At 34.9% G+C, this 27,888-nt stretch overlaps 1 protein-coding gene and 1 long non-coding RNA gene across 5 annotated transcripts in view; one reads left to right on the top strand and one right to left on the bottom strand.

Moving 5' to 3' along the window:
• Positions 1 to 175: 175 nt before the first annotated feature.
• SEM1 (SEM1 26S proteasome subunit) lies at positions 176 to 23,378 on the bottom strand. Of its 4 annotated transcripts, XM_067746348.1 has the most exons (5): positions 23,172 to 23,378; positions 6,149 to 6,242; positions 5,474 to 5,539; positions 1,497 to 1,581; positions 176 to 377 (listed from the first exon to the last, which is right to left on the bottom strand). In XM_067746348.1, the coding sequence occupies exons 1-4, from the start codon at positions 23,245 to 23,247 to the stop codon at positions 1,542 to 1,544; spliced, it is 276 nt and encodes a 91-aa protein (XP_067602449.1). In that variant the 5' UTR covers positions 23,248 to 23,378; the 3' UTR covers positions 176 to 377; positions 1,497 to 1,541. The 4 variants fall into 4 exon arrangements, 3 of the variants coding, with proteins under 3 accessions (XP_067602449.1, XP_067602452.1, XP_067602450.1); XR_010945508.1 differs by lacking the exon at positions 5,474 to 5,539 and having other exon boundaries at positions 1,497 to 1,595; positions 23,172 to 23,377; XM_067746351.1 differs by lacking the exon at positions 5,474 to 5,539 and having other exon boundaries at positions 23,172 to 23,377.
• An 8-nt stretch (positions 23,379 to 23,386) lies between these two features.
• LOC137229038 (uncharacterized) overlaps positions 23,387 to 27,888 on the top strand; it is a 258,826-nt gene continuing 254,324 nt past the window's right edge. The window contains exon 1 of the long non-coding RNA XR_010945509.1: positions 23,387 to 23,523. This is a non-coding gene — a long non-coding RNA (uncharacterized lncRNA). The remainder of the gene's footprint in view (positions 23,524 to 27,888) is intronic.

The raw sequence follows: 27,888 nt of genomic DNA, 5'->3' as shown, positions 1-27,888 counted from the left end.
TCTGGCCTCAAATCATTTAACCTCTCGGAGCCTCAGTTAACATTTAAAAAAAAAAAAAATTCATTAATAGGAAATTTTGCTATCTGTCTATAATAAAGCTCTGGAAAAATCACAAATAGTATGAGAAAATTAATGACGAGAGTCAAAAGATCAAGACTTCTGAACCAAACCAATATTAGATCAAAACATTTATTTTGTGTGTTACAAAAACAAAAATAAATCCAAGGAGGTAATGAAATAAACATTTTTTTTTTATTAAGTGTCCCATCCTGGGTTCTCTGCTCTAGAATTTAGTAAACAGTTCAAGTTTAGGTTGCTTCAGCACTTCTGGATGCTATGATGTCTCCATCTTATAACCATGTTTCTCTAGTTCAGCTCTATAAAGAAACACAAAAGAACAACATCACTAGACATTCTTCATGATAAATTAAAGAAACAGATGATTTTTAGAAATAACACAATAAATAATTGAGCTAATAAGCCTAAACATCAATTTAAAATACTACCAAATAGCTTTACTTTAGTCCCCAAAAAGAAATCGATATAAGAAGGAAACTGGATGTGAATCCACATAATGCTAATAAAATTTTGTTTTCCCACTAGTAAACTTATGTTTTATATTCCTTATTTTTCTGATCTATTTATGGAAGAAATGTGAGGGAATTATTGATATTTTCCAAATACTGTACAATTATTCTGTTCATAATATTTAAACGTAAATTTTAAGAATCATTAACCATATGGCTAAGAACACTAGACACTATCAAACTTTTAGAGATTTTATAATTACAATACTGTTATTTACACATAAACAATAAACAGATCGCTTTTCATACTGACATATATACTGCCCTAAACAAATCAAAAATTATTAATCAAATGTAAGCGTGTGTGAAAATTATTCTGTATTAAATATATATAGGCTAAATATAATAAATAAGTTATAAAATATTAAACAAGACTTTACTTTCCTAACTTTAAATGTGGATAAAAATCTCAAAAATATATATTGGTATAAACATAAACACTTTAAAAAGATACTTTTTATAATTTATTTTTTCAACCTGAAATTGCAGTCATACTTTGAAAATGTCAACTGCAATTGTTGATCTGCCTTGTATAAACATTTGCACAAAAAGGTGTAGCCCTGTAATCAATATCACTTATTTAAACTACCATTCCAAATATCACCAGCAACTTTTCTGCCACAATTCTGATTTTATAAAATCAGAATTTTATCAAAAGTTCACAATAAAGTTATGTGAGGACCAACCTATGATAAAATTGTACAAATGTTAAGCATGATTACACCATTACATGTAAGATAAAAAGACATTTGTTCTCAAGCATAATTTCGCTTAGACACTATCACACTATCCAATGTAAATGTGATGCAAAAAATATATGGTAGGAACGATGTATAATATTTATTATTCATTTCCCCAAACTCCTTCACTTCCTTAAAATCTTTAGATATTTATAATACAAATACTGACCTAAAGTCCATGAATAATATTAAGGCCAGAGCTTATTCATATGAATCATCTTTGTCTTCTGCTCAGGTGTAGAGGACAGTATGGGCTGGTGGTAAAACACTGGATTAGGAGTCAAGAGATCAGCACAAGTTTCTGACTCTACCGCCTCCTTTGCTAAATTTAACTAAAATGCTTCCTTTGTCCTCTCCTCCCCAGGAAATGAAAGATTATAATACCTGTCTTTCATGTTTCCTATTTAAAATGGAGATAATTTTAAACTTTCTTAAACAATACTTCTGCTGCGTTTAACAAAATCATTGTAGATTATTCATTTTCTCTTATTTTACAACAAAAAACCCCTAAAATTCAACCTAAGATTTAGGTAATAAGTCACCAAATCCATCCGAGTTTGTGTCTCTGTTTGTCTTCATGACAGGAGGTGGTGACCAATTACATTTATAAATTGTTTACAAACACAAAGGAGAGTATGAGATATTTCTCAATTAGCTAAATTCTTAGAAAAGATGAAAGTTCTTTGGTAGAATTCAGGACTTGTAAGAAACCAAAAGGAAAATAAATGAACACCACTAAGTACAAAACAACACAAAAACACTAATATCATGAGCCTGTTGAATGGAAAAATACAACAGAGATGAAAAAGTAAAGAAATCCAGCACAATTGGAAAGGTATCATAGGGCACACATAGTGAATACACACTATTTGAAACAAAAACAGCAGCATTCCTTTTACAACAAAACAAGAATAAGACTAACAGCCACTAGTAGGTTTCAGAACTCTTATTACCCAAGAAACTACTCTGCTATGTGACATTGGCTATATCTGACATGGTAAATCAGGAATTATTGGCTTTTTGGAATTTTTATGTAAAATGTGATAAAGGTCCAAAAAATCTCATAATCCTACCTATTTCTACTGATACGTATATAAACAAATGTTTCAAAAGCAGTAAAAACAGAATGATCTTTAGTTACATGGAAACACTGCTGGCCTTCTTTGTACTTCTACTTGTTGAAGGTAAATTACACTGAAAGAGAAACATGGAAAGTTTAAGGCTAAGTCCTTGCCAAGGCCATGCAGCTAAATAAGACGCAGATAGGGGCTGGAACTCAGGGAATCTGACTGACTCTAGAGTATAAACTGCCTCTCTAAATTTAGATGGAATTAGGACTCAATCATATGAGAAAACAATAAAACATTTTTGGGGAATTCCCTGGCAGTCCAGTGATTAGGACTCAGCACTTTCACTGCCCGGGCCCGGGTTCAATCCCTGGTAGGGGAACTAAGATCTGAAAGATGAGCGCGGCGCGGCCAAAAAAACAAAACAAAACATGTTCTTTACCATGGTTTATAATACCACATTAAGGGCCTCGATGCATTTTACAAAGACTGAAAAGAACATCTTCGCAGGAGACTTGTTAATCAAGACAGTTTTTAAAAGCAAGAATATAAATGTTATCTGAGGCTGCCTTGTCCAATATGGTAATCAGATGTGGCTATTTATTAAAATTAAATAAAATTAAAAATTCAGTTTAGCAGCTGTGCTGGCCACATTTCATGTGCTTAATAGCCACATGTGACTAGTGGCTTCTGTACTGGATAGTGCAGCTTATAGAACATTTCCATAACTACAGTAAGTTCTACTTGACAGCACTAATGATACATCAAAAACTTTGTTTAAAAAAGAAAAACTCACAACACAAATAGGGAAATAAAAAGAAAAATCTCATTCACTAATGGAGGTATCAAGATTTATACACTTACAAAAATCCACAAACCTAAAGGCAGAAACATAACATAGAACATAAGAGCACTGTGGAGGTATATTATAAAACCAACAAGCCACAAAGAATATAAGGATAATGTTCTATTTCCAAAACCAACAAAAAGGCAAGACGCAGTAGTGACAAGAAATCCAATTATCAGTACATTTACTACTAAAAGTCCCCTAATAAAACCAAAGTATTCAGTAATGTCTTGATTTAATTGTTAAGAGAAAAGTGCTATTTTCTGACTAATGAAAAACACCCTCACCCCAAAACCCACTTGGGAGGAATCTGACTATTCTGAATAGCAAAGGAAGAAAACTCATTTGGCTTCCACTTTAAAAATTTCAAGAAGATAACAAAAAGAAAAAACTGATACATGATTAAAATCAAAACACAAAATAGGGATCAACAGAGTTGTAAGGCCTGAAAATAAGTATTCTAACAGCATATGTTTATAATGAGAAAGAAAAGAAGGGATGCATTAAAAAAAAGCAGCAAGGTTTTCTCTGATGTGGCAAAATAAATAAACGTAAAATAAATACAAAAAGAAAGTGGCAAAAACTTGTACACATAGAATTAATTTAATCCCAGAATGGAATGAGATCTGTAAAAAGAACAAAAAGGGCTTCTGAAAGCCATATATGGCTAAAGAAGAATGAGAAGAGAGAGATTCAATGCTCAGAATAGATTTTAGAGAAAAAGCAAGATTACTGTTCAACAGCTACTGCTCTATCTTGTCCATAAAATTGCAAAAAGAAAAACAACATCATTAAGACAAAATTGAAAATTAAGACAGATGAGATAATTCCAAACTACATTAAAGTAGTTTAAAGTTTCAAGGCCTGAATAATTACATCTCAGAGTACTGAAAGAAGGAAAAAAATGAGAGTCAGCAATTTTGAGAAATCATGGAGAATTGTAAAAGAGCCAGAATAACCGTGAAAGCCAAACTGTACTATGTCCAAAAAGGGGAGAAATGAGATGGGTAAAACTGTTATTAGTTTCCAGCAAAATACTAAAAAGTCTTGAATGTAGGGTTTTTGAGCCCATAAAAAAATGCAGTTTAGAACAAAAGCTACTTACCACTACTAAAAATAAATTTTAAAAATTTAGTATAAATTATCTCACTACTTTTTAGAAAAATGTACTAGAGACTAGGAAATTAAAAGATTGCAATAGAACTTCTATATCATGGTTTGAGCAAAGCAAATGATAGTTTACACAGATATCTTTGTGGCCAAGATAGATAATGTATTGGTTGAATCAAAACAAAATTAGGGAGGAAAGAATTGTCTACAAATGGTGCTGGTATAACTGGATATCCACATGGAAAAGAATGAAGTTGGACTCCTATTTCACACCATATACAAAAATTCATGCAAAATAGATCAAAGACCTAAATGTAATAGCTAAAATTCTGGAACTGTTACAAGAAAACATAGGGATAAATTTTCATTACCATGAATTTGGCAATGAGTTCTTAAAAGAGTAGATAAATTGGACTTTTGTGCAAAGAACACTATGAAGAAAGTGAAAAGACAACCTAACAGAATGGGACAAAATATCTGTAGATAATATGTCCCATAAGGGCCAGAATAAGTAAGAACTCTTACAACTCAACAACAAAAAGACAAACTTTGAAAATGGGCAAAGGACTTGAACAGATAGTTCTCCAAAAAAGATATACAAATGGACAACAAACACATGAAAAGAAGCTCATCAGTATCATTAAAGAAATGCAAATCAAAACCACAATGAGATACCAATTCATCCACTAGGATGGTTAAAATGAAAAAAAAAAAAAAGGTTTTGGCGAGGATGTGGAGAGGTTAGAAACTTCCTATATTGCTGGTAGTAATGTAAAATTATTCAGCTGCTGTGGAAAAGTTTGACAATTCCTCAAAAAGTTAAACAGAATTGCAATATGATCCAGCAATTCCACTAAATCCCAACAAAACTGAAGAGATATTCAAACAAAAACGTGTAAATGAATGTTCACTGTAACACTGTTCACAACAGCCAAAAGCTGGAAACAACCCAAATGTCCATCATCCGATGAATGGATAAACAAACTGTGGCCTATGTATACAAGGAAACAGTATTTAGCCATAAAAAGGAATGAAATACGGATACATGTTACAACATGGATGAAATTTAAAAACACTATACTAAGTCAAAGAAACTAGACATACAGATCATTCATGTGATACCATTTATATGAAATATCCAGAACAGGAAAATCCACAGACAGAAAGCAGATCAGCGGTTGCCAGGGGCTGGAGGAGGAGAGGAATGCAGAGTGACTGCTTAATAGATATGGTGTTTCCTTTAGGGTGCTGAAAATGTTTTGGAATTAAATACAGATGATAGTTGTATGACATTATGAATATACAAAATGCCACTAAATTGTACACTTTAAAACGATTTTTACATTATATAAATTTTACTTCAATCGATTGATAATCAATCAACTAATCATTTTAGGTAGATTTGTACATGAATATGGAAAAATACACTCCCAACACCTCACTCTCCATTCCAGTTTGAGAATCACCAATACATTGGGTCTGAGCACCCTATGATTCTAATTTCTGCTGAGTTGTTCAATATTGATAGAAAATTAACAGTGACAGAATTAAACCTACAAGGATTTAAAAAAATAGCAAATATGCTTCTAGTTAACTACTTTTATAAAGAGACTAGAAAGAACAAAAGTTCTACGCAATTACACAAAGTATTCATGTTTAGAAACACAGGAGATGAGGCAATATATCTTACTTTTCATAATTCGAAAATCTATTTCAAAGGCAATTGTCATATATAAGTTACATATTCCATACTTACAATTAATACTAAGCTATATAAAAATTTGGCTTAAAACTTACCGTAACTGATTGGAGAAGTCATCCTCTACATTGTCATCATCCCAATTATCCTCCCAGACATGTGCATCTTCATCTTCATCTAAACCAGCCCAGTCTAAAAACAGAAACAGATGCCATTTAAATATTTCTCATACATTATTTCCATAAATACAAAAACTTCAGAAAGCTTGCTACTGAACTCTCTCAATTCAAAACATCTAAAACCATATCTATGAGAAATGGTAATCTTCCTCTTTAAATCTCAATTGATGCTATCTTGTTTTCTCAATTCTTGAATTTGCAGATCTAAAACAGTAGTTAATACAAAAAATTCTATTTGCTGTGAAAATTTATTGTAACTTCAGGAGGATATTTACTTTGCTGATAATTTTTATAAGGTCTATTACACAATCTTTCAAAACACAGCACCAATAACAGAAAAGTAAGTTGAGTAGCAGGACGATACCGGCCTGGAATTCAAAACTGCTAAACATAAAAAAAGACAAGTCATACTCAGATAACAAAAAGTAAACCAAATATTTTCTTAAACATGGTTGTAAAACTGTGTTAGAGAATGTCCTTATTCTTTAAGACACACATGCTGAAATATTTAAGAATCATGTGTCATTTTGTTGACAAGTTTACTTGTAAATGCTTCTGATATATATTTTATATCATACATGTCTATCATACATATGATAGAAATAAAGTAAATATGACAAAATGTTAACAACTGATGAAACATGGGTGTTTGCTGCCTTCTTGTTTTTTGAGGTATAACTGACATATAACATTATATTAGTTCCAAGTATACAACATAATTTGATACTTGTATACACTGAGAAATGATCTCCACAATGAGTCTAGTTAATATCCGTCACCAACAGTTACAAATTTTTTTTTTGGATCAGGACTTTTAAGATCTACTCTCTTAGCCACTTTCAAACATGCAATAGAGTATTAATAACTATAGTCATCATGCTATACGTTACATTTCCATGACTTATTTTTGTAACTGCAAGTCTGTATCTTTTGATCCCTTCACCCATTACACTCCCCCCATTTGTCCTTTATTTAAAACTTCTATAGGGTTAAGTTTCAAAATTAAAATCTGAGAAAACTAGTTTTTAAAAAACCAGTATGGAAATCACCTTTGGAAGCTTTCCTGATTCCCTCTCTTCCTTTCCTTCAGAGATTAGGTCCCCTCCTTTGTGTATATCTATCACAGCACCTACATACTGTACAATCATATTTATCAGTTTATATGCCTATGTCCATTACTAGTATCTGAGCTCCTTAAGAATAAAACTCTTTTATTTACCTTTGTATTCTTAAGCCACAACAATACCTGTTGTGCATATGCACGACAGTTGGTTGTGAAAGATGCAACGAACTCTAAATCAGACCTTGTGTACTTTTGCTTGATCCCTCCCCTCCAAAAACAGTAAGCATGAGTTACACATGCTCTTAAATGTGTCCTAGTAGCTTCATCTTAGTAATTACTTATTAGAAACATGGCTAAGAACATTTCGATCTTTTAAAAAAAAGAAGTCAATAAGAAAAGGTATGATTTAGGCTTTTCTTATAAAGCACATATAGATTTAAAGGTATTCAACAATGGTTCATATGGGTATTATATTTGTTACATATGTATCTAACAAAAAATTTTAAATGCCATATGTCAACATCATGATTTAAGAATATAAGAAAGTACCTCCATTTACCTGGTCCCCCCAAACCAGAAATTTGGGAGGCAGCTTAGCTATCATTTCTCCTTCAACTCTCATAACCATTCATTATATCCTTTTGATTTCAGCTCAAGAATCTACAGAGTTATAGTCTCCTCCTCCCTATTCTTGCTGCCACTATGTTAATTTAGGAGGGATTATTCCTTTCATGGAGTATTATTGTGGTCTTTTTTCTGTCCCCTCCTCTCCAATCTTACAGTCTGTACCCTCTTCCACTGATGCCCAAAATGACCACCATTCCTGTAAGTAACTATGCAAAACATTCAGGTAGGAAGCACATTTTATTAAATTTGCAACTCTAATGTCTATAGCTGAGTACTGGGCACATAGTAGACACTCAAAAAAATGTTGTGTAAATGGAACTACGTTTCTCAAGTTCCCTTCCTCTGAGTGGTCAATCTCAAGAAAACAGAGGGCAGTGTGTGGTTTCAGTGAAGTCAAGAGTATATATTTCAAGATGGAAGAGAATAACAATATCTTGTATTATGAATGAGTCGTGTAGAATTCTCAACTGTATTTACTCTAAGAATACTTTTGAGACTTGCGATCATCTGTTTGAATGCTCCCTGAAGAGAGATCATGTGGGAAATTTCTTTAAGATATTAGTGCCTGAAAAGATGAAAGTTTCTCTTAGGCAATTTATTTCAGGTTGCTAGGAAGCTCAGTCAAATGTATACTCAACTTTAATCATTGGTATAGGGTAGTGAATGTATATTCATTAATAATAACTTTCAATAATCAAAAATACTGATTTTTATTGGCCTAAATGTTCTTATATCTCCCAGTAATATTATTATTCTCAAAACGGAAATATTGTAATGATCTAAATTCAAATCCTATACTATTCTCTGAGGTCCTCAACAGTAGTAATACTTAACAATACTAAGTATTAATTACATCTCAAAATTAAGCTGACTGGGCTACAGATATCCTTACATGTTCTCCTTTCTTATAGAAGTACCTTTCAAACTGAAAACTTTTATTCTACTTATGAATCCACCTATAGTTTTTAATGAGAGTAGATTAAGAAGTTAAAGTAAAGGAAATCACATTTAGGATTTCCTATAGTCTATGGAAGAGTGATGAGAAAGCTAATGCAACCAAATTTTTAAAAATAGTATATCTGGGGACTTCCCTGGTGGTCCAGTAAGTAAGACTCCACATTCCCAATGCAGGGGGCACGGGTTCAAACCCTGGTCGGGGAACTAAGGTCCCGCATGCCAGCCGGTGTGGCCAAAAAAAAAAAAAGAAATTAAAAAAAAGAAATAAAGATAGTATATCTACTTCCAAAGCTAAAGATAAAAAACAACATTTCTGAACTTTTATAAACGAGCAAAGTGACTTAGTTAAGTCAAGAGTTAATCATTAGGTATAGGGCTAAAACAATACTGTTATTCTCATATTGCCATTGCAATCAATAATAAACTGTTTAATATGTACATTGTTGTACACAAATTTTCTTTTTGTTTTTCTAAGAGCAGGGAAATCTCAGAAAGAAGGGAACTACTTTAAGGCAAAAATAAAGGGGGCAGAAACTGAAGCATTAAGTATACAAGAGAGGAACATTATGTAAAGATGGTACAGGTTGCAGGCTAAGATCAGATTTTAAATTAAAAAGGGGCTCAAAAAGTAGATATATTTCCCTAATACTAAATCATCAAGAATCAACTACATGATTTTAATTCTTTAAATTAAAATTAAATAAAACACTTCAAATCATAGAAATTCAGATTCTTGTACCTTGAACTTATTATAATGGAAAAATGCAATCCATTATTCCTTTTATAGCAAGTGAATCATGCTATTCCTCCCCATTCCCTCCAGTCTTCCTATAACCTACAGTTCTGAGCTATCTAATAATATTAATGGACAGCTTAGGAGTTTTTGTTTCTTGATTTGTTTTAATGACACTAAACATTCCAGTATAAAAAATTCACATAAAACTATTTCATTAAAACAATGCAGCAAAGTTTGGCTTTATACTTCAAGTTTTTATAAAATGGCTAAGACTGAAGATTATTTAAAATTACAGAATTTTGGAAACAGAGAAAGCCTTAGAGATCACTGTATAGCATACCCCACTTTGCTTTGAAACCACCACCATTACCACTACCAAAAAAACAGAAAGTGAAGACTGTCTTACAAGAAAATATTTATTAACTTTTTTCTACCATTATTTCACAACCTCAAATCCTAGACTTTAAATATACTTGGGTTGAGCCTAGAAATAAGAATTGTCAAACGAAATATTTGTTTCACTGATATTTTAAGGAATCTTTATAAAGATATCTAACAGAGCTTAATGTCCCACAAAATAATTTGCATACGTTACAAGTGTATAATATGCTCTTGAGTAAAGAAGGTGACATAACTCAAGTCACAATTGAACTTTAAAGTTCTAAGACACCAAGCCTCATATCAGCCTGAACCACTTCTAACTAACCAGTTTCCTAAATTTTTAAGGAAATAAAATGTCAAAAGATTGAAGTTAGAAATATAAAAAACAAGAATATTTATTTCACATTTCTCTGCTAATCTTGTAAGCCTACCCTTTCCAGAACAATAAAAATACAGGGCCCACAGGACTTTTAATCTAATTATGGCTTGATTCAAAATGTTGATTTCAGGGAATTTCCTGGTGGTCCAGTGGTTAGGACCCTGTGCTTTCACTGCTGAGGTCCCAGGTTCAAACCCTGGCTGGGGAACTAGGATCCCACAAGCCACATGGTACGGCCAAAAAAAAAAAAAAAAAAGTTGATTTCAATATTGTTAATACTGATGTCATTCAAATACCTTCAAGTTGACTTTAATTCTTTTAACTTTAAGAGACTAAAAAAACATACTTGTTAATTTGTACCCTACTGTCTCAGAGAATCTAGAACAAGAAACGTAACAGCTTCAATAACTTATTTTGTAGGAGGTCCAATCCTTAACTCCATAAAGGCTAGGGGAAAAAAAACAATCAAATTCTTTATGTAATATGGGAAATACGAGTTTGAACACGGTCTTTTTTTGTTTCTGTTTTTTTGTTTTTGGCCTCGCAGCAGCATGTGGGAATTTTAGTTCCCCGACCAGGGATTGAACTGGTGTCCCCTGCAGAGGAAACGTGGAGTCTTAACCACTGGACTGCCAGGGAAGTAAGTCCCTGAACAGTATCTTTTTCAAAATTTTAAAACTGGTACAATTTTTAGTTTATCAAGTTGAATTCTGATGATCATTTAGCATAAGCATCAAGTATCTCTCCCTCTGGTAACAACCATCTCATGTTACTTTAATGGCAAGGAAAGGAAAGGGAAGAAGGAAGAAATAAAGTCCCAAGAAAAATAAACTGGCTCATGAATGGAGGGAAAACAGTATTATGAGCAAGATTTTAGGTAGAGGACTTCCCTGGGACACGGGTTTGAGCCCTAGTCTGGGAAGATCCCACATTCCGCGGAGCAACTAAGCCTGTGCGCCACAACTACTGAACCTGTGCTCTAGGGCCCATGAGCCATAACTATTGAGCCCACGTGCCACAACTACTGAAGCCAGTGTGCCTAGAGCCCATGCTCTGCAACAAGAGAAGCCACCGCAATGAGAAACCCGCACGCGAGCTGCAACGTAAAGTAGCCCACACTTGCTGCAACTAGAGAAAGCCCGCGCGCGGCAACGAAGACCCAACACGGCCAAAAATAAAGAAATAAATTTATAAATTAAAAAAAAAAACGATTTTAGGTAGAACACACACACAAAAAGATTCATGACAGTAGCTCTGTATTTCATTCGTATTATTATACAGCATTTTACAATTATGACACTACTGAGCATACAAAGACAAACCAGAATCTATAATCCATTTTAGGTGGAAACTTTAAAGATTTTCTTTATTAACTACGAATGTACTGAACTATATTACGTAAAATGTTTAAGTGATAGGGTATAACATCCCCAAATTTATTTCCAACACTTATAAGTCCTCCATATTATACATGTTACAATATATATAAACTACAATATATGTAAACTCAACTAAATGAAGGGGAACATAAAAAACATGTGACTGTTGTAATCTCTGGATTTGGCAGACTTCTCTTGCAAAGCATCTCTGAACTGTGTTTTACTTTTCAATTATAACACTGCACTGTTAACCATGCAATTTTATTTAATCACTTACTTTTAAAGCATTAAACCCAGAAACAGCTTTTTTTTAAAAGGGCAAAATAATAAAATCAAACAAGGATACCTGATTTATGTCTAGTGTCTTCCTTCAATACGTAGATGACTATAAAGTACACACTTTATCTTCAACACTAAATGCATTGCCAGGATTGTGATTAATCATTTAAATAACCACAGCTGTGTTTACTTCAGTGTGCAGGCCTCCAGATGTGTACTGGTAAAAAAAATTACCATATTTCAAGAAGTCAGAATTGGAAATAACCAATAACAGATGCCTAATACATAAGTGTCTAGCAATTCTAAATTATTTGAGACTTTGCCCCCAAATTTGACTTTGTTCACATCTGCCAGTGAGAATTACATCTTGGACTAGCTTTAAATTTCACAAATCTGAGTTACCAAAGATCCCACATACTTCATCTAAGTATCACCTTAACATTTAAGTGTGAAAAATGGTTCTCTCTCAATGTTTTTCAAAGTACTTACTCTCCCCCACCCTCCAACATACCTTATGAAATTTCTAAAAAGTATAAAGTATACCACTTTGGAGAAAACTAAAGAGGAAATTCTATTTATACCAAATAGGGTTGCAAATGTTCTACTTTAAAGCGATTTTCAGGAGCATCAATCAAACTCTCATTCATTCCTTAACAGTAAAGCTACTCTGAATATAAATAAACTAATCTCCAACAAAGTTGCTTCAAATAAAAAATGTGCATGTATATACAGAACATTACATGAAGAAAAATATAAAACAAACAAAGGAAAGTTCTAAAAAGTTCTAAATTGTACATTCACCGCTATAGGTGAAACAGCAATAGCTGCAAATAGCACCATTACACTGATAAATATGATAATAAAGCCACACTAAATCTAGTCATTCTGAGATAAATTTACACGTTCCTGCTTAAGCTGTATAAAACAGATTAAAATTTTTTTATAAAATTTCATTTCTGTAAGTTATCATGATACAAAAACATCTATATACCCTAGAAATCTAATGTCTATTCAGTGGCTAAGAAATCACTACTAGCATAGCACCATTGTACTATACTTATATTTTCTCCAACAAGGACCAAACATGTCAGTGGGGTACTTCAGAGCAAACAACCAAAAGCAACTGTTAAACGATGTTGCTACCAAACTATTGGTGAACTTTCAGTTGTTTGTGGTTCTGAGTCTGAAACAGAGGTCCAAAACGACTTATACACACACACACGTGTGTGTGTGTGCGCATATATTATATATCAGAATGATTCCACTACAAACATGCTGACTTTGGTTCTCTTGGTTGATTAGTGCTTTTATTTCTCTTTAATTCTATAAAATTCCTCAAAGCCATTAGTTATTCTAATCTTTTCCAAGCACTCATGCCCTACACTCATACTGATTCTCTCATTTTGATCCTCCATATTATTGAGGCAAGAGTATCCAATGTAGGACAGTTCCCTGGTGGCACAGTGGTTAAGAATCCGCCTGCCAATGCAGGGGACATAGGTTCAAGCCCTGGTCTGGGAAGATCTCACATGCCGCGGAGCAACTAAGCCCATGAGCCACAACTACTGAGCCTGCGCTCTAGAGCCCATGAGCCACAACTATTAAGCCCGCGTGCCACAACTACCGAAGCCAGCGTGCCTAGAGCCCATGCTCCGCAACAAGAGAAGCCACTGCAATGAGAAGTCCGCGCACTGCAATGAAAAGTAGCCCACGCTTGCCGCAACTAGTGAAAGGCCGCGCACAGCAACCAAGACCCAACGCAGCCAAAAATAAATTAATTAAAAAAAAAAAAAGAAAGAGTATCCAATGTGAACTCAACCATCGGTCTTCCATTAATTATGCAAGTGCAAAATCACAATCCCTGATTTCTTACTATCAAAATAGCTGCCAAAGCTCCCTTGTAATTCTTGCATCACTCTTCCCTAATAACAACCTATTTCAGGCCCTTAGTCCTCACCTAAGCTATTTCAACAATTTGCTAATTAGCTTCCCTGACTTTCTATCCTTTCAAATTCTGCTGGGTTAATTTTTCCTAAACTGCCTACTGCCTAAAGGAAACATACACATATCAAGCAAACAAACAACGCCCCCCCCCCCCCACGTCTCATCTACCTAAGGATCAAGTCCAAAGTGGTCATTTGGCTTAAAGCTTTCCATGATTAGGCTCCAAACTACCTGTGTAATTACAACTACTATTTCACAGCCAAATAAAATACACATACACATTGATCTTCCACCTCCAAGCATCTACTCCTCTTCCCTTTTTCTGGAAACCCCTTTCCTACACTTCTACCTTTTGAAAGCTCTGTTCAAATGTTGCAGCCTCATGCGGTACACAACTGGAAATAATTTCCCCTTCTTTTCAGCTGCTGTTGCACTTTACTATCAGTGGTTTAATCCCCACACCACCACCACCACCACCACCACCACCTGCTTCCACTGGAAGGAAACCAAGTGAAATCTTACCCAGAAACCCAACAGAAAAAGACAGTCAAAAGCAAAAGTGTTCTGGTTTACTTGGGTGTGGGGAGAGAAAGGCTTGGAGTGCCCCCTCCTAGCATAAGCACTTGCAAAATACTAAAAAGCTCAAGTCTGGCATGAAAACTTACTAATCTCCATTGACATTTATATCACTAAGTCCAAAGACAAATATCTATCTAAAGAGTCAAATTTGCCTCTGTGCAGCCTCTAGTTAACTTTGTCCTTGGTAAGTTATTTTGCTGAGCCCCAAGTATAAAGCTGTCATAAGGCTGCTATGAGGATTACATAAAACAATGTACCTAAAGCACTTTGTACCGATAAACAGCAGCTAGAATCATTCTCGCTCTGCACCTTTCAGTGCCAGGTGTATAGGAAGCACTCTACAAACATATATCGAAAGAATAAATCATGTATTATGGGCTAATCACTCCAAGGAAACTTAAGGGGTGATGGAGGTAAAAAGAGAAACAGGTTGCAGAATAAAGATACCATTTCTACCAAGCATTACATCAATAACAGAGCACAAAACTGGAAAAAAAAGATATCTGGTAAATTTTTAATACTTCAGAAGAGTGTAAGTATAGTTTTTGAAACTTTTATTTCCCTTCATTGTTTTCACTGTTCATGTCTTTCAATGAGTTATGCTTAAAAACAACATTACTACGTAACAATGAACACCAGTCACAATTGCTTAATGCTTCTTCATTCCATTGAACCAGTTAAATAACTAATCAAATAGCTTTTCAAAGTAGTTTTTACTGTTTAATATCCTGAGTCACACCACTCACAACCCCCTGGCAAGCACTAATATCTTGATTTGGCGGGGGGGGGGGTTCATTCCACTGTGTCTCTTTATACCTCTTGTACATTTGTATGCATCCTTAAACAATACATACTACTGTGTTATGTATCTTTGTATTTTATATGAATAATCAAACTATTTTTTAAAGTACTTTTGGAAAAACTTTTGACAATATTTTTTAATTTATAAGTTTTTAATATTAAAAAAATAATCAAATAACCCTCAAGCTCAACAAGCTTAATTTTGGATACATCTAAAATTACAAAATATTTGTTGAAAATGGTTCAAATTAAATAAATACCAAACATCATGCAAAATCCAAATCCCTAAGTAGATTAGGAGGGAGAAAAAAAGGAGCCTAATGTTCACAGAATACCAACTTTGTGCCAAACTCTATGCTACACATTTTACACATATATCATTCTTATGGACTGAATGTTTGTGTCCCCCAATCCTGAAATTCATATGAGGAAGTCCTAACCACCCTCAATGTTATGGTATTTGGAGATGGGGCCTTTGGAAGGCAATTAGTGTTGCATGAAGTCATGAGGGTAGAGTCCTCATGAGATTAGTGTTGTTATAGGAAGGGAATCCAGAGAGCTCTCTTTCTCTACCTTGTGAGGACATGATGAGAGGCAATAGTCTGCAAGCCAGGAAGAGAACCCTCACCAGGTACTGAACAGGCTAACATCTTCATCTCGGACTTCCCAAACTACAAGTTGTGAGAAAATAAATTTCTGTTGTTTAAGCCACTCAGTCTATGGTATTTTGTTATGGCAGCTCAAACAGACTAATACAATCATACAATCGTTACATGACTCTGATTATTATCCACAAATTACATGAAGGAACTGAGGATTAAGAAGGTAACAAAGGAAAAACACAATGGTCAATCTTGCTCAAAGAAATCAATCCAAATCAAAATGATGCGATTCCATTTTCATCCCTCAGGTTTGTAATGACTAAAATGTTTAATATGGAGTGCAGGTAAAAAGTGACCTGTAGATGGAAATTTGTGTAACCCTTGTAAAAGGTAATTTGAGAATATGTCAAAATTCAAAATGCACCTGGTCCTGAATGAGGTGTCAGAGCCCAAGCAGAGCCAGGAAGGCATTCCTGTGGAGGGGCAGTGTTGTGTGGTTGGTGTGTCATAGCCAGGACAGAGTCAAGAAACCATCCAATGCTGGAGTAAGGAGAAGTGACAGTGGCCTAGCATAGAATGTTGAAGCCAAAGTGAGATAAGGAGGGGATCTGTGGGTGTAGGGGACAACAAACATTGGTTAGGGAGGAGGATGACCTAATAGACAATGACCCAATATTTACAATAATGGGAGCCAGGTTTCTCACTGCTGGGGAAGAAAGTTACAAATGTGGAAAGGGAAAAAACTAGAATGAGCCCTGTGGTGTTGAACTGTAAATTAGAGATACCTATGTGAACTCATGGTTTTATACAAACACATACATAAATAGATGTATATATGTACATACATTTGTCTATTTCCTAGTTCCTTCCATTGACAGCATCCCAAAAGCCATCAGCACAACTGGAGGTAAGATCTTACTTTCCAAATATCATTCTCCACTGAAAGCTATGCACCTCAAAGGAATGGCTGATTCCAGGACTGGAACAGGAAAAGTATAAGATTAGCTTGGAATACCTACTTGTGTCAGAATGCTAGGAAATGCACAAAGAATGGTGACTTGTCAAAAGGTCACAGAAGACAGCTTGATGGGATTCCCCATGTACAAATTGGGACAATCTGAATATCAAAATAAATAATAGCAACAAATTATAACCCATCAAATGAGAATTCATGAGTCTATATTGATATAAATACACAAATGAATAAATTGAAAGTTTGATAATGAATGGAAAACTGTGGTTACACAGTTTCAAAGTCCCTCCTAGTAAAATACCTATTAATTACAAAGGGAAAATCAGTAATCTAATAATGGAAAAGTCTCACAGACACTACCTTAATAGAGTTACCATCAGCAGCAATGGAATAAATGAGAATCATGTTCCACCTGACAGGATGCAATGGGAATACAGCATCACTACTATGATATTCCCTCCAAGGTGCAGAACCTAAATCGAATCATATATAAACGTGAGCCAAATCCAAGTTGAGAAACATTCTATAACTGGCCTGTAATCTTCAAAAGTGTCAAAATCACAAAAGTCAAAAACAGAGACCTGCTCTAGACTAAAGAAGACTAGAGATATGACAACTGAATGTAATCCATGATTCTTAATCAAGACATTATTAAGACAACTGAAGAAACCTGAAAAGGACCTATGGACTAAATGACAGTAATATATCTGTGTGTTAATTTCCAATTTTGATGGTTGTACTGAGGTTATGTCTTTGTAGGAAATACACATTAAAATATCTAGGGGTGATGAACATCAGGCTGGCTCATGGAAAAAAAAGGTTGTTTGTATTGTACTTTCAATTATTCTGTAAGTCTGTAATTATTTCAAAATAAAAATTATATTAAAAAAATGAAAATGAACCTGCCAATTTGATCTGGCAATTTCCTAAGAATTTATCTTATAAATAAGAACAAAAACAAAGATGTAAGACGTAAGAATATTTGCTGCAACATATTCTGTAACAGAAAAAAACAAAACATAAAAATAAGCAAAAAACCTAAAACCACCTAGATATCAATAGATATTTATAGATTATTTATTGTGCATACAGTAGACTAGTAGAACACAACTATTAAAAAGCATGAGGTAGATGTTCATATTAATGTGAACACACATCTAAGATATATAATGTAAAAAGAAGAAAAACTGTATATGTAATATGGTCCTTTGTGAGGATATATACAAACACACACAAATAAATATATATATGTATACATATATATAAATTCAGGAAGGACACTGAAAGAACTGTTTAACAGTGATTATACTGGAGCATAAGAAATGTTTTTGGGGAAAGTTGGCGAGAAACAGTGCTTTCACTTTTTAATTTATAACTTTTCATAGGTTTAAATTTTAAATAAGCAGTTACTTGTACAATTATCCTACATATTTTGCTGCAAAAATATTTTAAAGGATTTAAGTAACTAGTACAAGTCGACAAGTTAAAAACTGATGCACAATGAGATATCACTACACCTATCAGAATGTCTAAAATTAAAATGACCATGTGTTGACAAAGACGTAGAGTAACTAGAACCCTCATACACTGCTTGTGGGAATGTAAAATGTATAACTACACTGGAAACAGCTTGGCAGTTTCTTAAAGTTGAACATAAACCTACTGTACCGCTCAGTCATTTCACTACAAGGTGCTAAACCAAGAGAAATGAAAGCATATGTTCACACAAAGACTTCTACATGAATATTCATAGTAGTTTTATTTGTAAGGGGAAAAAAAGGGTAATTGGAAAAAAAACAGGAAATGACCTAAATGTTCATCAGAAAGTGAAAGAATAAACAAATTGTGGTATATCCATGTAGTAGAATATTTCTCAGCAAGAGAAAGGAACAAGCTATTGATAAACGCAACAACATGGATGAATCTCCAAATAATGATTCTGGGTGTAAGATGCCTGAGGAAAAAGATACTGTCTGATTCCATTTATATAAAATTCTGGAAAACGCAAATTAATCTATCATGTCAAAAGGAGATCAGTGACTTTCTGGGGATGGGAAGGGATGTGGAGAGGACTGACAGGGAGAGATTATTATAAAGGGACACCAGTGAACTTTGGGGGGTGATGGATATGTTTGTTACCTTTTTGGTGGTAATGACTTCTCTGTTGTATTCATATTCTACAACATATAAAATTGTGAATTTTGAGGGAAAACAAAGTTGATGGATGGTGGATTTTGAACCTAGGTCTGATCCTAGATTCATCATGCTTATTCCATCCTGGAGCTCAAAAATTTTCTTCTTGCATATGATTACCATGAATGGACATCAAATAGGCACTTTACCATTCATTATATTTATCTTTTTTCTTAAAAGATTTTAGTAACATGAATTCTTCATTTCTTGCTACCACCACATAATTTAAATATGTGACATTATTATTTATTTATGTGTCCACTATATTACATTTAATAACTGAAAATACCAAAGCCCTTTTGGCTCTAGGTAAACTGACTAGTACAGTATCTGACATAGTCAGTATTAACTGTATCTACCTTTTACATTTAAGATTCTAAGGAACTCTTTTGTTGAGGATTTAGTCCAGTTGGTATCCAATGTGCACATAAATATTTCTCAGTGGCATTTTTCATAGGACAATTCTTCCTTGTGCAGGACTGGTCTATGCATAGCAAGTATTTAAAATCCTTGACCTTTACCCACTATATGCTGGCAGTTATTTTACTTTCTTACTTGACAAGTGAATGTGATATCCCCAAATACTTCCTTGGTTAAGAACCACTATAAGATGTCCTACTTTGATAGGCACAGGCGAGAGTGCCTCAGTTATTCCAGAATGCTAGCAGCATTAGGGAACCACCAGCCTGCTTCAGATAACACAGCAGTTCCAGTGATTATAGAAAAATTATAAACTACTTGGTATAATAGTATTCTCTTGTAAACACCATTGCTTCTGAAGGCAAACTCAGGTACATTTTAAATATTCTTTCTCTCAAAAAAAGGAAAGAAATCTCTCAATTCTGGCATAGGAAGAACAGAATAAAAGAAATTAAAGGCCCACTTGTTCTTCCCATTTTCACTCTCATCCACTTCTAACTGTAAGAGAAATGAGATTAATGAAAATATTTTAATACCTTTTCAATATATGTCTGATTTGAAAAATTGTTTGACGTTTCAAATAAATTATAGAGTATTTCAGTTTTAGGCCCCACCCTACTACTATTAACCTAGATGTATGATCTTGACAAGTTCTAGCTTCTCAAGACTTTTAAGTTGCTTTCCAGTTCTAAAATTCTAACCATGCCAAGCCTCCAAAATTATATTAAATCATTCCCAAAACGTTGAGTGTCTTCCAACAAATCTGATAGTCAATGAGTTTAAACAGTCAAGAAGTTGCAGAATTCACAAAGATCCTAAACATGATTTTTAACAGTTCCTACTTAATGACCAGATCACACACCCACCAATTAGAATTGTGAGGAACTGCCAATGTAACACAGATCCACAGTCCAAATGATAAAAAAGGAGCATTTGTTTCTTTGCACCTTCAGAAAATCACCCCACACGTCACACCTCACACTGAAGAGCTATTCAGAAGAAACAATGAAGCCTCCATGAAAACGCATTATCTTAGTTTCCTTTTCAAAACAGAAATTCCCCTTCCTTATAATGACTGAATTGACATCTTACCAAACAAATTCTTATCAGGAATAAGATGTAGCAACAACACCCTCAAAAAATATACAATTCTGTAGTCAAACCAGGGATACATAATTTCAGTAATGCTTTCATGTAACAGGCTCTTAACTGCAAGCTACCCTAGACAATGGACATCATTCACTTTCTGAAACACAGAGACCCAATGGGCCACTGAAAGTAAGACCTCCCCTAGATTGATTAGATGATTACAGGCAATTTTAAGTTGTATCTACTTGTGAGTTTGTCAATGGCATATTCACCATAAAGACAATCACAAGAAAAAGAATCTCCAAAGAAGGCAAAGGACTTGGTAATTCAGGGCACTAATAACTGATCTGAAAACTCAAATACTGAAAGATTCAAAACAGGCCAGTTTCAAAGTACTGCTTCTCCAACTTTACCTGTCTGAATGAAAAACCAGAGAAGAAACACACAAAAACCTAAACAAGCAAAAGCATTTCAAATGTTACCGCTCATTCTAAATAGAAAATCTCCTGAATGAATGAGGTTCTACATATTCAAACCTGAAGATGACAGATTTTCTGTAAGGTGACCAATAAATGGTGAGTTACTTATGATAATAAACCAGTCTGTTGTGGGAGGCCTGTCTTCAGAAAAAATATTCTTTGCTTTTCCTTTTAACTTTAATGAGATTTTTTTTTTTTTACTATGTAACTACCAACATTTTGAACAAATTGATGCTCCCAACATAAACTTAGTACAAGAATTACATATTCTGCAAAAGCTGATGAAATGAAAGTTGCTGAAACATCATATGTATCATCAGGCCCAGTTATCTTTAGGTCCTTTTTAAGCAGTCAATTCTCGACTACTTATTTTAAACACAGGTTCACTCATTCGACAAGCATTTACTGACCATCTACCATGTGCCAGGCACTTTGCTAAACGTTAGGGATTCAGGTTAAAGTTTGCTTGGGTTGGGGACTCAGAAAGACCTATCAGATCCTGACGACCACTTAATGGCAAGCTTTTAAAATCTCTGAGCCTCAGTTTCTTCAGAGATGTGATAATTAGACTATATAATGTAGATAAAGTGCCTAACATGGTATCTTGTTATATGATAAACAATAAACGCTAACTATACCAAATATGAAGTTTGTGTTAGAAGCAGATCCTGATCTCAAGCCAGTTTTTTACTACATAGCTCACTGTTGGAGGATTATGAACCAACTTGAAAGTGAGATCAAGAAAACATGTCTGCACAGATAAATCCACTACCAAAACAAAAAACATTCCCCACAATACATAATGAATCCCAGAACTGAAAATAGATGTGCTTTGGGTTAGTTTACGAGTTTGTGTAGTATGTGCTCCAAGGTCTTCTTCCACTAAACAACCCAGTACACTATAAATAAAAATAACAAATGTTACAGCTTTGTGGCTTTATGCACAGTAGGATCATGAGGGAGTACAACTCAGGACCATTTTGGTGAAGCAGTAACTAATGTAACAGATTTGTAACCATTAACCACAGTTCTCTTCCTACACCTTCAGAAAGGTCACCCAATAGTAACCTCCTTTTCTTATAAGATAAATGTTTACCTCACGCATAGCAATTAGTTGATAAAACCAACAATTTTGAAACCCTGATTGGCAACAATGATCTAACAAACAGAAGCAGTACAGCTAGAGTTTAAGAGTGCTAGTGTCAACTGGGCCAGGTGTCCATCATTTCTAGCCAGTTACGTGACACTGGGCAAGTTTCTTAACTGTTCAAGCTTCAGTTTCTTTATCTGAAAAATGTAAATACCAGCTCCTACTTACTAGGCTTGTGAAAATGAATTAAGTTAATAGAAGCAAAATACTCAGACAAGCAACCACCCAAACAATGTTAGCTATTTGCTGTTATCTACAATGAGAAAACTAAAGTTCCTCTTGGTAACCATGAAGCTAATAAAAATGTAGACGTTTTAGGGTCTTATAAATCCTTAAACTTATGTTAGTTTGAAGTTAAGTGATCAAAAATTAATGAGGAACAAGAGGAAGGCAATAACGGGAATTAAGCACTAACACCTGATCCTCCCGTTCTACTTAACAGGCTTCATATGTTAAGTCCTAAATGTAGGCAGCACCGGCCTAACTAGGAACAACAATTTAATTCTGGAAGGGTTCAAGGCAAAGGAAGACTGCTAAAACAAATAATAATAACAATAACAATAAATAAAGGGAAAAGGGATTATGTAGACATGAACGAGGTGGCGGTACCCGGGCTGAAGAGGAAAAGGCCCCACCATCCCGGACACCGGGCTAGGCAACCAGGGTCCCCGTGGCTCCTCCCAGTGAGGAAGCAGAAGGCATTTAGCCTCACCGCTGAGGTGAGTCCCACCGTGACACCTCGACCCGAAGTCGGTCGTGGAGGGTCGCGCGTGCAGAGCCTTGAGAGCCAGTAGCGGGGGTCCAGACTTCCCGCGGGTGCCTCCCGGCCGAGCCCTTCCAGCCGCGCCGCCTCCACTCAGAGGCCTTAGTCACTGTCCGCGCGGCCCAGAGGCCGCGGGCGAGCCGGTTACCTTCTGCAGGGAACTCCTCGAACTCGTCGTCCTCCTCCAGCAGACCCAAGTCTACCGGCTGTTTTTTCTCTGACATCGCGACCCTCCGCGGCCAAAACCTCTCAGTCCAGTAAGAAAGTTGGACCTCTCACTTCGCCTTACCACAGCCCCCACCGCCGTTGCAGCCTCCCAGTCCGGCTCTATCATAGAGACGCGGGAGAAGAGCAACCGGATAGCGCGAGGGATGCTGGGATACTGGAGGTCCGCCCAGCGCTTCCTGCGGGTTTAGCAGCCCTTCAGAGTTAGCAAGGTGGATTATTTTGTGCGTTTACCGTCTTACGCGGACCCTCTGACTTGACAAACTGAGAACAGGGTAGGTTTCCGTGACTGGAAAAGACTCATAACGTGTGGAAAAAAACCCCTCCTTTACTTGGTTTAGGCTGAGGGATGAAGTACCGGCTAAAGTTCGTTAAAAGCCTGCCAAGTGCCAGGCCCTTAAATTAGATTAACTCCACCCTTAAACCAGTTCCCTAAACATGGTATTAAATGTCTCCACATCACTCAGAAAGAAATAGCCTACGTCACTGAGGTACTGCTAGACAACCCAAAAGCAGATTTGTTTGCCTGACTTTAATCTCCAAGCTTTTCCATTGTTCAGTGTTCTTCTGTCCCGCGGTTAAGCTGTGGTAAATAACCTGTTAAACACTGTGCTGCGTGTGTGTGTGTGTGTGTGTGTGTGTAATAACTAGTTTAGAGGTTATTATAATACTGTGTAAAACTCGATATATGTAACATTTTATGGTGTTCAAAATAATTCATTTTGAATATAGTTGTGAACTACATAAAACTTGACACGGTATATGTATATGTAGTATAATAGAGGAATAGTGTGTAATATATGGATACATAATTGGGTATTATTGTAAATTTTGATACATACGTTTGTATATTTAAATCCCATTCCTTCATTCAACAACATTAACTTATATCATGTACTAGGCACTGTGCTGAAAATCAAACATACGGAGACAAAGGCCTTCCTTCAAGGAGTTCATATTCCACTCAGAGACATGTAAACAGATAAATCACAATGAAACATAGTAACACATTTGAATCTCTATTTTAAAATAAAATTACCTGAGAAATGAACAGAGTGTATGGGCATACAGAGAATGGAGCAACTAAATAAGAGCACAAATTTGGGCCAGAATTTGGGAACATATAATTAGATGTAAATTTTAAAAAATAAGATGGTTCTTATAATACTATTTTGACTTGTACTGATTACTGAAAACATTAGCTGTCTTCAAATTAAGTTCAAAGTATGTGTAATTTGGCATGTTATATAAGTAAATACCAAATTAATGAAAGAAAAGATGAGGAAGATCTAAAACTGGAAGTAAATGTAGACAATGAGATCTCTTAGAGTTTCATACTCTCTATTATGCCCTCTATTGTACATATTACATATGCCGCTGACAACCCACACAGCAAGGTAAAGTTTTGGGCAGTTTGATTAGGCAGCAAAGAATAAAAAACAAATCACAGATCTGAGACAGCCATTTTGTGCAGAGATAAAAGATTTTCCCAAGGACATATCTGAAGAAACAGAAACATTAATGACTACTAGGAGATGGATAAGGGGTGATTTGCTAACTGCTAGTAGGTGGAAGGTTTCTTTGTGGAGTGATAAAAACCCTCTGGAACTGGATAGTGATGATGGTTGCAAAACATAGTGAATATACTAAAAACCACTGAAGTGTACACTTCAGAATGGTTAATTTTATGTTACATGAAGTACGTATATCTCAATTTTTGAAGTACTATAAAATTTTTGACCAAGACGTCAAGAATTTCAAATTCTAGTTTCTGGGCCTATTATATAATCTGATATGTGATGACGTTTGTATTAACTCTTAGCAAAAGAACAAAATCAGTGGCAGTATAATGATTTTCCCCTAAAACTGAATATATTCAATTAAAGGAATAATTTTAACATATTATTGACCCGGGGATTTTTGTAGAGACTAATGCCTGTGGCCAGCAATTTGTTATGTAAGTGAATATTGAAACACCCGTGTTTGAGTAAATATCAACAACTTTTTTTGCACTTAATGTATTTATTTGAAACTTAAACATGTCTTACTAAAGCATTCTAATATTTTGTTAGAGTGCCATAGGCAGTATAGCAGGCACCTCTGTGCAGGGGAACAGAACATCTATTACAAATATACTGTGTTTCACTGCGCTTTCCCCTGGAAGAGCAGACTCTACACTTTCTGGTGGCTTTTTTTTTTTTTTTTTTTTTTTAGTCCTGTGGGTGTTATTTCCTCTAGAATATGTTCTTTTATTTTATTTGATAGTCGACAAGGTGGATCTTTTCAGGGGACTCTTAGAAATGCCACAAGAAGGACCAGGTGCGGGAGTACCACTACATTCACCAGAATGGTCAGTTACCCATTCTCTAGCTTATTGCTAACAAAAATTGCTTGTAAGTCATTTTATTCTGTGCACTAAGGCTACACTAAATTTTAAATGCATTGAATAAACTGCAATTACTCAAATAGAAAACCACTTTCTTATACCATTTTCGAGTTTTCCAGAGGATATTGAAGTTTGCCAGATATTGATTGGATCGATTAACTCCTTTCATAAATTTATTTTACTCTAATATGCAAGTGGGCTTAGTTATCTGATGGCCAGTCCTCCTGTCTTCCTTTCCTGTAGATGCTATGGAGGCATCATGAATAGTTGTCACCATGCGGACTAGCCTCTTGTCTTTCCTTATGAGAAGAATCACTTCTCCCTTCCGTAAGAATGTCATTTCTCCCCTCTGTAGATTTTTAGATTTCTCCTTTAATTGGTTTGGTAGACCACAATTCTCTCTTATAGTCCCACAAACTCTGGTTTTATTTTTCAACAATATTTCAGATGTGGACACACTGTTGTAAAGATTGTCTGGTTAATATGGTGCCATGAACCAAGATTAGGTTGTAGGACTGATAATACTGTTTCTTGCAGTTTCTTTCCTTCACCCATGTAAATCTCAAGGTTGCATATATATTTGCAGTTTCGCTAACCATCCTGACCAAAATTCCATATTTTTCAAGTTTTCCAGGATTATAGGTTTTGAATCTGAGTCGTCTTCTCCACTTTATCATTGCCTCCTCAAGTGATAGCTCTTGTTTGGGTATATAGATCGATTGAAACTTTGGTAGAAAATAATCCAGAAGAGGTTTAACAATTTGAAATTCTGTCTGTAGGAAGTGGAGTTTCTGAGTTATCGGTAAAGTGAAGCAATGTCATTATTTATTTGAACCTTCGCCTCATCATAATCTTTGGAAAGATAAGTGTTTAAAGTAAGGGATCAGTTGACCAATATTCTTTCCAGTGTGACTTTCTTATTTGTCCCATCAAAATTATTAATCCAAGAAACTTCTTCATGTCACTATTGGTTACATCAGTCCATTTTAAAGTCTTATCATACTTTTTATATGATTTTCTTATTCTGTTGGTGACACAAGTTTGTTTGAGAAGCGACCAACTCGAAAAAGTCATTACCAAAAATTAATTCTGTTATTTCACTAACACTTTGCGAGTTATTACATTCAGTAGTTACACCTGACACACCTGTAAGATCTTCTAATTTTCATGAAATGTTGTCTTCAATCCACTCTTCTGTAGAAGCAAAGGAGCATTCTCCAGCACTGTGAGTTTCATTTTCACTTGCCATATCAAAATCAATCACTAAGGTATTTTGTCTTTTTGTGGGTCGAATATTCACATCATCTAAATCAGGACTATATTCTGAAAAACTGTCATCTTCTGAGACACTAGTATATATGTCGCTCGGACAATCAGAGAAAGTATCTGCATAAAATACACTGAAAAATTCTTCTTCACTCAAAATTTTATGATGGTCATTTTTGAAAATTTTACGGTAATAAATTTGTGTTTATAATATACACAAGGTTGGAACAAAAACCTAATGGAGCAAAATATGAATGATAACAACATAAGTTGTATAATGAACCCATGATCAATTTTAAGCTCTAACAACTTCACAGGGTGATGTTAATTATATCACTCTCTGAAAACGTATTGATACGTCTCTGGTCAGTAACATTCGGGTAACAAAATACGTACTAATATGTCTTTGGGCAATAAATTGTTAAAAAACAACCTTAGGTTAAATCCCCAATTTAAAAAATTTTACTGATTCGTTAAATCCAGAAAGCTGGAACCACTGAAATAACTTCTCATTTTAATCATCGTGACACATGGCACAATGAACAACTTCTCATTTTAATGGTCATGGCACATGGAAAAACTTTGGAAAATGGTAGCTATTAAAGTGTAAGCAGCATTATTACTTAGTTAAATTAAGCACATAAGAATATGTATTTGATGGACCAGCATATAAATCCAAACTCAATCCAAATCCCTACTAAACAGGGGTTTAGGCAAATCACTTAATTTCTCTGAAGTACATTTTAAATATCTCAGATCCTGCATACCAACCCTCCTAAAAGTCTCTAAACGTGGGTTTTGTTTCTTAGATGGTATCTTGGTGATACTTTGCAAGGAAGTCAGGCCCTCCACAAGTTAATAATAATGATAATAATAACAACAATGATAATAATAATAAAGTAATAATAGGTAACATGTATTTAGTGTTTACTTTGTATGAGGTACTGTGCCAAGCCCTTTCTGTGTATTTACTTATTGAATCTTCCTC

Source organism: Pseudorca crassidens, chromosome 8 (genome assembly GCF_039906515.1).
Source record: "Pseudorca crassidens isolate mPseCra1 chromosome 8, mPseCra1.hap1, whole genome shotgun sequence".
Lineage (NCBI taxonomy): Eukaryota > Metazoa > Chordata > Mammalia > Artiodactyla > Delphinidae > Pseudorca > Pseudorca crassidens.
This window is presented reverse-complemented; position numbering and strand designations above follow the sequence as displayed.

What these genes read in the sequence shown, in the direction of transcription:
- SEM1 (XM_067746348.1), bottom strand. Translation starts at nt 23,247, where the DNA reads ATGTCAGAGAAAAAACAGCCGGTAGACTTGGGTCTGCTGGAGGAGGAC. An exon ending in CGAGGAGTTCCCTGCAGAAG is followed by an intron (nt 6,243 to 23,171) that starts GTAACCGGCTCG and finishes TTCTGTTTTTAG; the next exon opens with ACTGGGCTGGTTTAGATGAA. An exon ending in GACTTCTCCAATCAGTTACG is followed by an intron (nt 5,540 to 6,148) that starts GTAAGTTTTAAG and finishes CTCCTCCTCCAG; the next exon opens with CCCCTGGCAACCGCTGATCT.